The sequence below is a fragment of the Rhinopithecus roxellana genome, chromosome 18, assembly GCF_007565055.1.
Source record: "Rhinopithecus roxellana isolate Shanxi Qingling chromosome 18, ASM756505v1, whole genome shotgun sequence".
NCBI lineage: Eukaryota > Metazoa > Chordata > Mammalia > Primates > Cercopithecidae > Rhinopithecus > Rhinopithecus roxellana.
In genome coordinates this window covers 5175346-5190101 of record NC_044566.1, presented here as the reverse complement: position 1 = coordinate 5190101, position 14756 = coordinate 5175346, and the positions used below count along the sequence as shown (strand labels likewise).

At 48.5% G+C, this 14756-nt stretch overlaps 1 protein-coding gene across 1 annotated transcript in view; it reads right to left on the bottom strand.

The window, feature by feature from the left end:
- Positions 1 to 14756, bottom strand: part of SPACA7 (sperm acrosome associated 7) — a 36897-nt gene that overhangs the window by 17502 nt on the left and 4639 nt on the right. The window contains exons 2-5 of the mRNA XM_030922401.1: positions 9804 to 9860; positions 4625 to 4711; positions 3589 to 3696; positions 1625 to 1720 (exon numbers count right to left, since the gene is read on the bottom strand). Of these exons, the coding sequence (XP_030778261.1) occupies positions 1625 to 1720; positions 3589 to 3696; positions 4625 to 4711; positions 9804 to 9860 (348 nt within the window). The remainder of the gene's footprint in view (positions 1 to 1624; positions 1721 to 3588; positions 3697 to 4624; positions 4712 to 9803; positions 9861 to 14756) is intronic.

The following is a 14756-nucleotide window of genomic DNA, read 5'->3' as shown; positions in this document are numbered from 1 at the left end:
AAAAATGATAAAAAAGACTTTGACAAAACGTAAAATGGTTGATGGATGCTTTCCTTACATGTTAAAATGTGTGTTCCTCTATTCCAAAGCCAGAATCCTACTTACTGGATAAACACTATAGGCATTTCTACCAAGGCTGTGAACAAGGCAAGAATGCCCACTCACCCCACTACTATTAAACATTATCCTGGATATATCAGTCAATGCAATTAGCCAAGAGACATCAATGAGATGCATAAAAATTGGTAGAGAAGAAGAAAACCATTTCTATTTATCAGATGATAATATAGCATATCTGGAAAACCCTAAATAATCAATGATAAAGCTAACTCAAACAAGAAAATGATTCAGTAAGATAGCAGGACAAAATTAACCTATAGAAATCAAAGCATTCATATAAAAGACCAGTTAAAGTACACAATGATAGATAAAATCTTGCTTCTAATAGCAAGATGATAAACTGAATACTTAGGAATAAGCTTATCATGAGAGTATAACACCTATGCAAGGAAGACTTAAAAATATCCCTGAAAGGTAGGAAATGACATTGAACAAATGGAAAGACATTACTTATTCTTAGATAGATCCACTCAACATTGTAGAAGTTTCAGTTATTTTCTAAATTCCTTTACAAATGTAATGCAATCCCAATAAAAATATAAACAAACTCAGGGAAAGGAAATTAGACATATTACCAAAAATATAATCAGGGAAATATGGAAAAAGAAAAGCTAAAAAGAACTAAAAGAGGGACATGTGTCCCAGAGGTTAAAATACACTTTGAATAACACACTCTGGTGCTGGCCCTTTAGTAGAGGATGGTGCTGCATGGCTCAGACAGGACAGTCACACACAGAAAAACTCAGTGTGTAATACATGTGGCTTTGCAGATCATGGGACAAAGATGGACTTTTAAAAAATGGTTCAGGGATAACTGAGTAGCCATTCATAAAAAGATAAAATTAAGAACACCTCACACCATGCTCAGAGGTAAACTCCAAATGGATCCAAGGGCTAACGTAGGAGATGAAGTCCTATAAATATCGGAGGAAAGCAAATTCCTCTTTAGACTCAGTGTGGAGAAAGACTTTCTAACCCAGAAAGTCAAAGCTAAAGGCAGCCAGAGATTGATAATTTGGGCTACACAAAAATTGACATTTTTTTACATGAAAAATTATAAACTCAGTCAAAAGTCAATTAACAAACCCCAATAATTTTCTATCTATATATCATCTATCTATCTAATCGATCTATCTATCAGTCATCTGCCTGTCATCTACCATCTACCTATCTGTATCTCAAAGTTTGTTTTTTAAAATATAAACAGCTTTGAGAAAATGGGGCTAGAAACCAAAAACCTCAAGGAAAATGGGAAATTGTAATGAAAGCAACATCTACAAAAGTGATATAGAAATGGCCCTTAAACATATGAGATGTTTAAACTCACTCGTAATGCGACAAATGCAAACAAAAGCAATACTGAAATACCCCTTCTCACCATGGTGCTGGTGGAAACCTAATGGTGTAACAGGCATCGTGGTGAGGCAGGAGGGAGACGGTCACCTCACACACACGTGCCTCCATCTCTCCCATAGAGCTCTCAGTGTGGGCAAGGCATATTTACCTTTACTGGAAACTCTCTTCTCACTGCCAGGAGACACCTGTGGCCCGCTGTAATTCTCAGAAGGATCGCCGTGGAGATTTGCATTAGCACTGGCTTCTTTAATGACAAATATGGAAAAAACGGGGAAAATGTTCTTGATTACACACTTACAAGCATTTTGGTCATTTATTTTAAAATGCTAAGTTGAAATGCTAATATCATTTTCAAGTTTTATTTGAAAATATGTTTTGGAAACTCAATATGTGAATACAGAGCCAGGCCTCATCTGACTATTAAAACTGCATAGTCACTCCTCCACACTTCCTTTGACCCAGCATCTTAGCAGGATCAATGCTAAGAACTGACCCTGGAGATAATTCCCGAGAATATGAAAATACCTGTGCTGTAGGCTGCTCACTGCAGCTGTGTTTGAAATGGCAAAATATTGCAAACAATGGAAAAGACCATACAAAAGATAATGGCTGCAGAACTGGGGTAGGAAGAAAGGAGGGTGGGCAGAAAAGGAGGATTTGCACGGATCCATGATTTGCACGAATGTGTTTCCTAGCTCTGTCCGTGGAGAAGGCCCGGAAGCAACGCTGTGCCATTGAACTTAACAAGCACACAGTTCTTGGCTCACAATCAGTAATGGTGTTAGTGTTTTATAACCCACAGACTATAGTAAATCCCTAGGAGCCCATGTAGACAGTAATAAGCAACTGAATACATAAACAAACAGGGGAGGAGTGGCAGCTCTTTCTTAAGGTAGAATCCCAATTAATAAATGGAGAAGCAATGGCAGAAAGAGAAACTTGCCAGACTGACCATCAGGCAGACAAATTCGGAAGGATTCATGTTGATTTTAAATAAAATCTTGTTTAAGGCCTGAAAAAATCTAGTTCAATCCTTCCCAACTCCAGAGTCTGTCTTATTTGGGGTGATGGATTGGGATGCAGATTCCTGGACCCCTACAGAAATGCTTGGCTCCTGGCACACCATCAGATACTGGAGCTGTGACCTGGTCCTGTATGTGGGGAACAGCACAGATGTCCTACGTGTGTGTCCTGGTGATATGGTTTGGCTCTGTGTCCCCAACCAAATCTCATGTCTAAACGTAATCCCCAGTGCTGGGAGAAGGACCTGGTGAAAGATGATTGGATCGTGGGGGCAGAGTTCCTCCTTGCTGTTCTCATGATAGTGAGTTCTCACGAGGTCTGGTTGTTTGTGTGTAGCGCCTCCCCCTTCACTCTCTCCTGTCTCCATGTGAAGATGTGCTTGCTTCCCCTATGCTCTTCTGCCATGATTGTAAGTTTCCTGAGGGCTCCCAGCCACGCCTCATGCACAGCCTGCAGAACCATGAACCAATGAAACCTCTTTTCTTTATAAATTACTCAGCCTCGGGTAGTTCGTTATAGCAGTGTGAGAATGGACTCATACACCTGGGTATATACATGTGCCCTTTCTGGTTTTGAATCTCCAGGGTAAAGAGGAGGTATTTTGCCCCTCTGTGGCATCCAAGGGTCTTATCCTCTTAGCTTTTGCACACTGATTTTTTCACAGCAGACTCATCTGTTGGAGGGAGGCTTTTCCCTACTTCTGGGGGAACCCCCTGGGGGCACTCTGGCTCTCTTTGCACCTGCCCTGGGAAGGAGAAGTAACTTAGCTGAAGCTTTGGGAGAGGGGGCCAGGCATTGTGGCAGCACCTACCTCCCTGTCTTGGCATCTGCCTGCCCATGAGACATTTCTGCTGTGCTTCCCTGGGCTGTGGTTTTTCCAGGGTCAGCCCCACAGCAGCGGGTGGGGAAAGTGGGGGTCCCTCAGTCCCAACAGAGACTGGGAGATCTGCCCAACCGGGGGAAGCAGGCACGTTCTCTCACCAAGGGTTTATCCTCCATGAAGGAGATGTTTCCGCCTGTGTCTGCCTGCCTTCTACCTCTCCCGTTACAGCTGGACGTGGGAAGGAGTAATTGCTGGGTTGCATTTACCATCATTGGAAACTTTGTCCTCAGTGCCAGAAGAGAATTGTAAATTCTCTAATAATTCATGATAATTCTCAGAACCACCAGCTTGATAATTCTCATCAATACCAGCATCTTCAATGAAGAACATGGAAAAAAATGGGGAAAAGTTTTCTTGATTACACAGGTATAAACATTTTTGGCCCATGCTTTATTTTAAAATGTAGGGATGAGATGCTAATATGATTTGCAAGCTCTATTTGGACACGTGCGTTGGCAAGTGAATGTGTAAATAGAGTCAGGTGTCCTCTGACTCCCTTGAACCAGCAGTGTGGACCTTGGCAGATGGCAGGTGAACCAATCCTAGGAACTGGAATTTACATCTGGATGAAAGATTTCAAGAGAGTGCTGAACTTTCCTGCTGCTGAATACATTTTCATGCACTGCGTGGGGATTTTTGATTCCCAGTTCTCTCTTTGGCAACTGTGGATTCAGTACTGTGTCTTGGTTCTAAATGTGCTGTTCTATTTACTTGCATATGTCTTTGCCATGTGAAGCTGCACTTGGGGAAGGCACATTCTTTGTGTTTGTTCATGACTCACTGTGTGGCCTTGGGCAAGTCATTTGCTAGACCTTGGTTTTACCTTCTGTCAAATGGGGTAATGATAACTGCCCTGCTCTCTCAGAAGCCTTAGGTGAGCGTGAAGTGAGAGCGTGGGCGTGTGTGGGAGGAACTGGAAACTGCTGGTTAGTGCAGGATTCTCATGTTCCTGTGCCCTGCGTTCCTGCAGTGGCTCCCAAGGGGGAGAACGTGCCTGAACCTGCACTCCAGAGATCCCAGAGTAAAGGGAATCATCCCTGCCAGTCTGGGGTTGACTTCCTCTGTCTCGGGAAGCTGTAGAAACGGTTTAGACACCATATTGTTGACATCTCCATGTGCCCTTGCCCCAGAAATAGCTGGTCTTAATGCTCAAATAGTAGCGTCATGTATTCAACAGCACCGAGCTCCAGGAATCAGTGCAATTAGCGGGTTAGAAAGGGGTGTGCTTGCGGTTTTCCTTACGTATTGTTGACAATGTCGATGCTGTGCTTGGCATTTCGGTCCATGTTGTTTTATTCAGATCCAAAATCTCCTGGACTAGAATTTCATCTTGGGAGAAGCACACAAGAGCACGTTAGAGCTGGCCCTGCAGGGCTGGCCCTTGTGTTCCTGTCCCCTAAGGCCATCTGTACACACAGTGAATGGGAAACGGGAACTCCAGAACCCCAGGGGATGTGGGACTTGACTTTTGAAAGAACCTGCTCTGGGTGGGCAGGCCGCTGCCTCCCTCAATAACTTCAGAAAAACTGAGACCACGGGGATGTTTGGACACTGAACATTGCTCCCCAAAGGTACAAGGCTGGACACTTGGCCCACATGTGGTCCTGTCTCCTTCCCGCCCTGGGTCCCTCTGTCCCATCTGAGGCTCTCCCGAAGCTGCCCTCCATGTGTGAGCGAACGTCGCTCCTGATCTCTGCGTCAACGCGGCCTCATTTTCTTCTTTTACGTCCCTATGAGTCCTCCTAGGGAGCTTTTACCATGAGAGCCCTGAGCTTTGTGTCTGACAGACCCAGAAAAAACACACGGGCTCTGCTCCCACCAGAATGTGATCTTGGACAAGCGTCCTCACAGCTCTGACCTTCGGTTTTCTGTCTGTAAAACAGGGGTTTGTATTTGCCTGTGGGCTTTTCTGAGGGTCCAGTAAAGCAGTGTATGCAGAAGGCGCTCAGCATGAAGCCTGGGCCATGGCCAGGTGTTGCAACAACTGACAGTCACCGCTGTCTCTGCAGCACAGTCACCAGGCCAGGCTGCAGTGCTGGGCTGGGCAGTGGGTCCTAGTTTGCTGGGCGCTCCGGGTTTAGCACAGCAAGTCCCTTAATGAGGAGCTCCTCAGCCCCAGGCAAAGCAGGTGTCTGGTCACCCCAGGACCAGCTCATGCGGAATTCGAGGGTAAAGGGGAAGAGGCTGAAAATGCCACTGGAAATGAAGATGCCACCAACATGCCTGAGAAAAATGCTTCATCCTGGGCTCTCGGTGTCTCGCCCAGCAGCCGCACTCTCCCTCTGCCTCACTCACAGCGCTGGGTTTTGGCAATGTGTGCCCCCAGTGAGGCCCCCTGCAGCCGGGTGGGCTACAGCCCTGTAAGGTAGGCAAGAGTCTACCAGCTCTGTGAGGAATTTGCTCCTCCTGATAAAAGGGGAACCAGTGTCCAGGCCTGCACCCCCACCTCCTGCCCTGGGAGTGGACGAGGTGTCTGGCACTGTGGACACCATCCTTGATCATGAGGCATGAGCTTGAGGAGAGGCCAGGACAACCTCAGGGACATGCCCTCGTGTTGTGGAACTGCCAGACCAGAGGCGGCGCCACCTCCCTCTTAGCTTCGGGTGCCCCAAGATCCCAGCCAAGGGGCTGGGTGCTACCACTCAGGACCCACTCTGTCCACTGGGGCCGGCTGTGGTCTCAGCCGGGGCACTGCCCTGGCAACACTGGCCTCCTCCACCTTGAGGAGACCTTGGCCAGTGATTGGACAGAAGCACTGATCTTAGGAACTCCAAGTTCCTAAACAGTCATGGTGTCCAGTGAGATGGGGTCTGTCATGGTGTCCAGTGAGATGGGGTCTGTCATGGTGTCCAGTGAGATGGGGTCTGTCATGGTGTCCAGTGAGATGGGGTCTTGGAGAAGAGTGGATACGCATTTGAATGGCAAGCATTTACTGGGCACTCATCTGAACCAGACACTGCCCAGGTGCTGGGGTGCCAAGGATGGCCCAGCCTCGGTCCCTGTTCTCTGTCCCACTCCAGCCAGCCATGTCCAGGAGGCAGCATTGTACAGCCGTGACCAGGCACAGCAAGTCAGCAGCATCCACCAAGGGCAGATGGGCCCCCAGGGCAGATGGGTTCTCAGGGCAAATGGGGGCAGGCAGAGGACGGGATTCAGCTGACCAGCCCAAGACGTGGGCCCTCCTGGGGCACTGTCTGAACTTCTGGGCTGACCTTGGCTTCAGTTACCCCATCATTACTGGGAGTCACTCCTGTCCATGGCAGATGGGCTATCTCTGCAACTCTCCATCTCTAACAACTGCACCCACAGTCCCTGACCTGGCCCAGTGTGACCCAGTCCATTCCATGCCCGAAGCCGGGAGTGGCCTCCGGGGGACCCAAACTCCTCAAGCTGTAGACACCCTGGGATTCCCTGAGGTGGGCGGATGGAGGCCCAGTTGTGGGGAGGCGTGCTTCTGCTGGGAGAGCAGTCATAGCTTTGGGGGCCAAAGAGAGGTGGGAGGCCGAGCTGCCCCACGGTGAGCTGCCCATGGCCAAAGGCTGCCTGGACCCTTCCACGGGCCTCCCCACCCACAGGGAGATTGGTCAGGGATAGAAAAATGCTTTAGGTAGAGATGAAGCCAGCAGGTGGAACAAGGTTAGAAAGCTCTTTGTTTTAAAACCATGTCTAACTGCTGATGGTTGAATTTTTCGGGAGAGGAAAAGCTGAAATACAATGACCAGACCTTCCATCAAAACAGAGCTGACCAGGCTGGGCGCAGTGGCTGACTCCCGTGATCCCAGTGCTCTGGGAGGCCAAGTTGGGCGGATCACCTGAGGTTAGGAGTTCGAGACCAGCCTGATCAATATGGTGAAACCCCCGCCTCTACTAAAAATGCAAAAATTAGCTGGGTGAGGTGGCACACACCTGTAATCGCAGCTACTCTGGAGGCTGAGGCAGGAGAATCACTTGAACCCAGAAGGTGGAGGTTGCAGTGAGCCGAGATCTCGCCACTGCACTTCAGCCTGGGTGAAGAAAGTGTGAGACTCCATCTCAAAAAAAACCAAAAACCAAAAACCAAAAACAAAAACAGAGCCAACCACATCTGCAGCAGCCAGTCCAGGGGCTGGCCTGCTCCACAGTCAAACTGCAGGTATCAGAGCTCCTCTAGCAACAACTCAGGCAGCCAAACCACAACCCCTGTGCCAGCCAGCTCCAGAGGGCCACGAATGCATTCATCACCGACAGCTCCTTTGGCTTTTGTCCTCGCTTCTAACTCAGAGCCGACCAGAGAAATCCACACACGCTCCCTCACCAACACCTGCCGCCCGTCTGATGAGCCGCCCCGAGTGCCCCTGGCCAAAGCCTGCCTGGGACCTGGGCTTCCCTTGCCGTAGTGAGGCCCCATCCCCTGCCTGACTCGGAGGCTCTGAAATTGCACGTGATGGTGGCAACTCCCCTGCCGGGGCAAGCTCTGGACAGACAGTCTGGGCCTGGCCTGCCTGGGTGGGCTTCGCTGACCTCCACGGGGATTTGAATTCTCACTGTCAAAGCTTTCAGCTTTCTACCTAGAAGAAATGTGGGGGTGCGCATGGGGGTAAGAGCTGCCGCCTCCTTCTAGGTTTAGTTGGTCAGGACTCAGAAAAACTATCAGAAATGCCAGCCAGTCTTTCCTTTTCCTGAATCCTTTCCTGAGGCCGCTGTTTCATCGGTGGTGACTGAGCCACTGGCTGGAGCAGGTGCTGGTCTCAGGACGAAAACTCTCAGAATCTGGCAACCGCCAGATTCACCAGGAAAATGAGTCCAGTCACAGCCATTCCTTGACCTTGGGGAGCCTAACTCCCACCTGGGGCAGTTCCCTTGAGTACCCGGAAAGTGGACGGGGTGGCAGAAGCGAGAATGGGAACATCCACTCATTCACTGGGGCACTCACTCATCCATCCATGTAACCCATCAAAACGCCGGCAGGCAGAGCTTTTCCCAGACTCTCCCACCCAGACGTGGAAATGGAGCAAAGCCTGACTTCTGACAGCAGCAGCTCCTGGAAAGGGGCCCAGCACCTGGGGGCCCCTGCTTTCCCACGGGAGCCCCTGTTCGAGGCCGTGCAGCCTCCGCAGCCGCAGTCCCAGGCCCTGCCGGGTGGAAGGTGGCCCCCAGCCCCTACTCCTGACCCCACTGCACAGGTGACGCTGGCAGAGAGGTCCTGGAAGGTGACTGCTTCCCAAGGACATCGATGTGAGCAGGGGTCAGGACCGCGTGCTCTGAGTCCCAGCACTCTAGGCCTCAGTTTCCCCACATGTAAAACGAGAGGTCGGAGCAGAACTGTGGGCACTGGCCACACGTTCACACACTGGAGTGTGGCTGTCCACGCAGAAATGGCTGTGAAGTGCAAAGGACACATCAAACTGTGGAGATCCAGCGTGATGGAAAGACTGAAACATCTCATTAATGATTTTACACTGATCACATGTTGAAATATCACACGAAATAAAACGTTATTACAGTGAGTTTCATCTGTGTCTTTTTTTTTTTGAGACAGAGTCTCACTCTGTTGCCAGGTGGGAGTGCAATGCCACAATCTCGGCTCACGGCAACCTCTGCCTCCCAGGTTCAAGGGATTCTCCTGCCTCAGCCTCTCAAGTAACTGAGATTACAGGCACACATCACACCCAGCTAATTTTTGTATTTTCAGTAGAGACAGGGGTTTCACCATGTTGGCCAGGACGGTCTCCATCTCTTAACCTCGTGATCTGCCCGCTTTGGCCTCATCTATGTCTTTTTAATGTGGCCACTAGACAATGAAAACAATAACTGCGGCTTGTGCTGTGTTTCTATTGGATGGCCCTGGCCCAGGCCAGCGGTTCTCAGCCAGCTGTATTTTAGCATCACCTGCAGAGCTCTAGAGAAGCACAGAGGCACCAGGTCCAGCCAAACCAGCACGGTCTGCATCCCCGGGGTGAGGCCAGGGGGTCCATGGTTTCCACCATCTTCCCAGGGGGCTGGCAGGGCTGAGGCAGTGAAGGAGGGGACGGCTCAGCCACGGGGCCTGTCAGGTGCAAGGAATCAGCGGCATCAGGTTGAATGCGGTGCTGGTGCTGGTGCTGGTGCCGGAGGGCTGGGCCCAGCTTGCCGCTGGGCGTTTCTAACAAGCTCCCAGGTGATGCAGACGCTGCGGGTCCTCGGACCTCACTTTGAGAAGCAAGGCTCCCAGGCACTTTTTAGGTGTAATGGTCTAAAATTTTGTCTTCCTTAATTTCTTGAGAGTTTGACTCTCAGATGTCAACAGTAGAGCTATGGGCCATTGGAATATGATTCTAGCCCCAAACCAATCAGTTCCCTCCACTGTCTGCAGCTTGTACCAGGTTATCTGGGAAACAGCCACAGACAGCCATCCAGCCCCCTGCACATACAGGCCAGAGGCTGAGAGGAGGGACTTCCTTACCTAATAATTCAGACGCATCCTCATGTTTTGAACTGAATGGTATTTCAGTGGTTGAACCTAGGAGGAAATAAAAGCCCTATAGTTTAACAATGTTCATTGAATTTGCATTTTTTTCTCTTTAAATGGCTATGGTTTTGTGGGTGCCCACCAGCCCCTGCTAGAGTAAGGAGTCCTGCCCAAGTTCCAGTCTCTCCTGCAGGTGATGAGAGATGGCCCCAGGAAAGTTCTCTGGGACTTGGGTTTCATGTCTGGAATATGTGGAGAAACAGCCACCTCCGGGGTGGCTGTGAGGATGGAGGACAGTTGCCCAGGAGCTATGAGCTGAGCCTGCCCTCCTGGTCCCTGGAATAACCCCTTGAGAGGTCAAGACAATGTCTTGGTCCCAAGGATGACTGGGCTCACCCAGCGGCTTTGAGGTGAGCAGAGAAAAAGGGCACATCTCCTTTTGTGAAAGCACCACTTTGACCTCCTTCATGGAAGGCTCCTGCAATGCGTGCACCTGGAGGCTTGGAACCATGTTCTGGGGAAATGGGAAAACAGTGTGTAATGCTATGGCTCTGTCAGGAAGCCCTGGCTTCATGGCTCTGTTTTAGGAGGGCAGGACTCAGAGAGACGGGCCACCCCCCTTTCTCCTCCTTCAAAAACAGAGTAATTTCAGGGTGGTCCCGTTTGTAGATAAGAGGTGGAGTCATGTGGGTGAGATTCTGAGGTCTGGAATATGGGTTGTCCACAGGTCCCATGGCCTCCTGACCTGTGGCCTTGGCTGCCTGACTGATGGGAGCTGAGTGACCTTGACAGTGGGTGGTAGTTCTGAGCACTGCTTTCTCCTTGGCAGCCCCCACCCAATAGTTCCCAGCTTCTGCCATTCACAGTTTTTCTTAATTGGAGGTGTGGCGTCTCAGCATCCTGGGACGTTGCTTTGGCTCAAGGTCACGGTCAGCCTCTTCCTGCAGCCCTGAGGTTGGGCTCGGCAGGGTCACACACCTTCCCTTTCTGAGTGCACATAGCTTTCCAGTGGTGTCTTCTAGGATGTGAAGTTCCAACACTAAACCAATGACAAAGCTGATTTCCAAATGGCTTTAATGACAGACAATCTGCATACCAATCGACTCGTCTGCGCACATGCAGGCTCAGAACAATGCGGGAAAATATGCAAAAAGGTCTGAGATGTGATGACAATTGCTTCCCAGTATGCTGACCTTCGGTAAACGAAACGAACAAAGTACAGTTCTCTTTGGATGAGACATTAATGATCATTAAGAATGGGTACAGCTGCATCGTGCAAGTGCTTTGTTAAAAATATTCTTTTCATTTTGTGTCTGTCCCATAATTATAATGGAAGTATTGTGCAAGTCAGCCAGTAAGCATGTGCAGTAAAATATTTGTGTTTTATAACATCCGTGCGGTTTTTAAAGTGCATTGTCAAGTGGAGTGGCTTTGCCGTATTCTTCCTGTGTCACCTCTGACTTCAGCCTCACGGTTTTAAGGTGCTGCATGCCGTGTAATCGTGAGAATCTCCTGCTCGTTCTCGATATTTACATCATGCACACGCTGGCCTCCATGAAAGGGTTCCCTGTGGAGTTCTGAGATTTCACTCTGGTTAATTTGGGGAAAACAGCACCGCACCCTTCTCCATCACTAGGACCACATTGACTGCTCTCCTCTCTCCCTCAAGGTCCAACGTCTCAAGAAAGCCACATAACATGGTCAACTCAATTTCTGAAGCAAACGCCTGAAGTGCCCACTGAGTCATTAAGGCCCACGGAGACTAAGGAAGCCCAGTGTTCCCCATGAGAAAGTGATTTGGAAATGATCCCTTAATTGGTCTTCAAGCTGGGGAAGACTTTGGTCACCTGTTTCAACTGTCTGGATGAGGAAATCAGATCTTAGGAGGTGAGGACTAAACTCTGACCTTTCTTCCTCTTACCCATTCCTGACACAACTGTGACCAGAATGCTTCCGTAAGGAGTAAGAAGCAGCCGGCTCTGGAAAACAAGAAACAGTGCAGTGCCCCCAGCACTCCTTCCTGATGAGAGACCACTGACCATGGAGTGGCTCTGGCCAGTCCATGTAGGACACGCAGTGACGGTTTACTGTCCTCTGCTTCACCTTTGAATGTCAGAGGCTGATATGGTTTGGATTTACGTCCCCACTCAAATCTGAGGTTGAACTGTAATTCCCAGTGTTGGAGGAGGAGCCTGGTGGGAGCTGACTGAATTGTGGGGGCTGACGTCCCCCTTGCTGTTCTCGTGATAGTGAGTGAGTTCTCCTGAGATCTGGTTGTTTACAAGTGTGTAGCATCTCCCCACTCTATCTCTTCTTCCTGCTGGCCATGTAAGATGCACCTGCTTCCCCTTTGCCTTCTGCCATGATTGCAAGTTTCCAGAGGCCTCCCCAGAAGTAGACGCCTGTACAGTTCACAGAACAGTGAACCAATTAAACTTCTTTTCTTCATAAATTACCCAGTCTCAGGTATGTCTTTAAAGCAGTGCAAGAACTGACTGACTAACAGAGAGGGCCAAAACGCCGCTCTCGGATCATGCGAACACTGCCATGCGAACACTGCCATTTTTTGAACATGCAACCCATAAAAAGGCATGGAGCTCAGTTGCACATGGGCATGGCTCTTCTGTTTATTGAAACCCCTTCTAAAACCCTCCTGACCCTCCCCACTGTGGCGCTGGCTCTGCTCCTCTCCTTTTTGGTATGACTTTGCAAGGACCATACAGAGTGGCCATGGCCCAGATCTCCCCAGACTGGCTCCCGGAGTTCTCCCCTCTCCGTAGTCTCTGCCCCCGAGTTCTGCCCCCGAGTTCTCCTCACACCATCCCATCTCCCTTAGTCCCTTTGCACCTTGCATCTGTCCCCCTGGGCCTCCACTCCTCCCCCCACCCCCATTACACCCTCCTCTTCCCACTCAGCCCCTTGACTCCCAACAGTCCCTGGAGCTTTATGGACCCAGACATCTCCAGATCAACTACCTGATCTGAGGCTGAGAAGGAAAAAGACCAACTGGAAGCAGATGGGACATTTTATCTACTCAGTGAAGGCTTTGACAACTCCAGATGGCTGCCTCAGTCACAGCCTCTGTAAGATTAAATAATATCAGGGGAAAAGAAAGGCTTGAGATTCCCCTTCACAAATCGTGGTTAAGAAAGAAAAATCTTTAGCTCTTATTGAGTGGGTAACCTCAACATATCCCGTTTTTGTCAGAAACATAATTCAGATAAAAATATAGAGTGGAAATAAACCAGTGAGTTTTGTGTTACTGTGTTTCCGGACTCATGGCTAAAATTTAAGAATGAAGCCATGCAATCACTGTTTTCATGTGTCTGTCTGTATGTGTACTTACCTATGTTACATATATGTGATATTTTTCTACCTCTGGATGGTATTGCCAAAGTAATTATAAAATTCCTTGAAGGAGTTCTATTCAAATTGGCTTAGAGAAAAAAGATGTGCTTGATTAAATATTTCTAGGACTCTCAGAAACAGAGGAACTAACCCAAATGTTTTTCAAGTTTACTTTACTAGGATGGTTGACATATAAAGCTAGTTTGAGATTGTTTGTTAAATAAAGACAGTATGTCTTTGGAGTTTTCAGCTATAGATATAATGAGGACATAATTTTATTCTACTTGGGTTACTAGACAAATAAACTTGAAAATAGTTAACAGGGAAATAACTGGAGATGATGGTAGGTTTATTTGGTGTCGTAGTGAAACCGCCTTTGTAAAATTATGACTGAGACAGTGAAAGAGATTTAACAGGCTCCATCTTGCTTTTAACCTCCAAGCTGTCCTTGTTTATTCCTGGGCATAGGCTGAACTAACTATGGGAGAAGGTTTATAGTTTATAGTATAAATAAAGACAGTAGCAGCCCTTTCCCAAAGCAAACCTCCTTCTTGCTTGGGGACTAGATTGCCTTTGTAAGACTAACGTTAGCCATAAGATTAGAAATTACAGTTTAGGAGTCATGCAGCTGGAGGCTACAAGATTCTGACCCTCCCTAAACTGCTCCTAAGATCAGTGCTTGAGAGATTTTGCAGACCCTGCACTTGATGGCTCCACACAGATGGATAAAGTGGCTCATCTGATCTTGTGGCCCCCGCCCAGGAACTGACTCAGTACAAGAAGACAGCTTTGACTCCTTATGATTTCATCCCTGACCAGTCAGCACTCCTGGCTCACTGGCTTCCCCCCACCCACCAAGTTATCCTTAAAAACTCTGTTTCCCGAATGCTTGGGGAGACTGATTTGAGTGATAATGAAACTCTGGTCTCCCGCACAGCCGGCTCTGCGTGGATTACTCTTTCTCTATTGCAATTCCCCTGTCTTGATGAATTGGCTCTGCCTGGGCAGGAGGCAGGTAAACCCCTTGGGAAGTTACACAATAATGTGTCTGCTTTTTTTGGAGAGGGGACAGGGTCTCATTCTGTCAGCCAGGCTGGAGTGCAGGGGCGTGATCATGGCTCATTGCAGCCTCGACCTCCTGGGCTCAGGTGATCCTCCCATCTGAGCCTACCAAATAGCCAGAACTAAAGGCACGTGCCACCACGCCCTGCTAATTTCTGCATTTTTTGTTGTTGTTGTTGAGATAGGGTTTCACCATGTTTCCCAGGCTAGTTTTAAACTCCTGGGCTCAAGTGATCCACCAGCCTTAACCTCTCAAAGTGCTGGGATGAGAGGTGTGAGCCACTGCACCCAGCCTGTGTTTGCCTTTTGAAAACAGTTTCTAAACATCTTTTTGGTGACTCATAACCCTGGCGTTATGATCACTTAAGTAAAACAAGAGTTTCATTAATAATTTTTAAATAAGATAACCTATTGAAACACTCAGTACTAAGCACAAGTTTATATACTTTTGACTTTTTATTTTATGTGGTACGGAGAGACTAAATGTATTTGAGTCTGTTAACAAAAGTTGTTTTTGCCACCTTGAAAAATTATGCT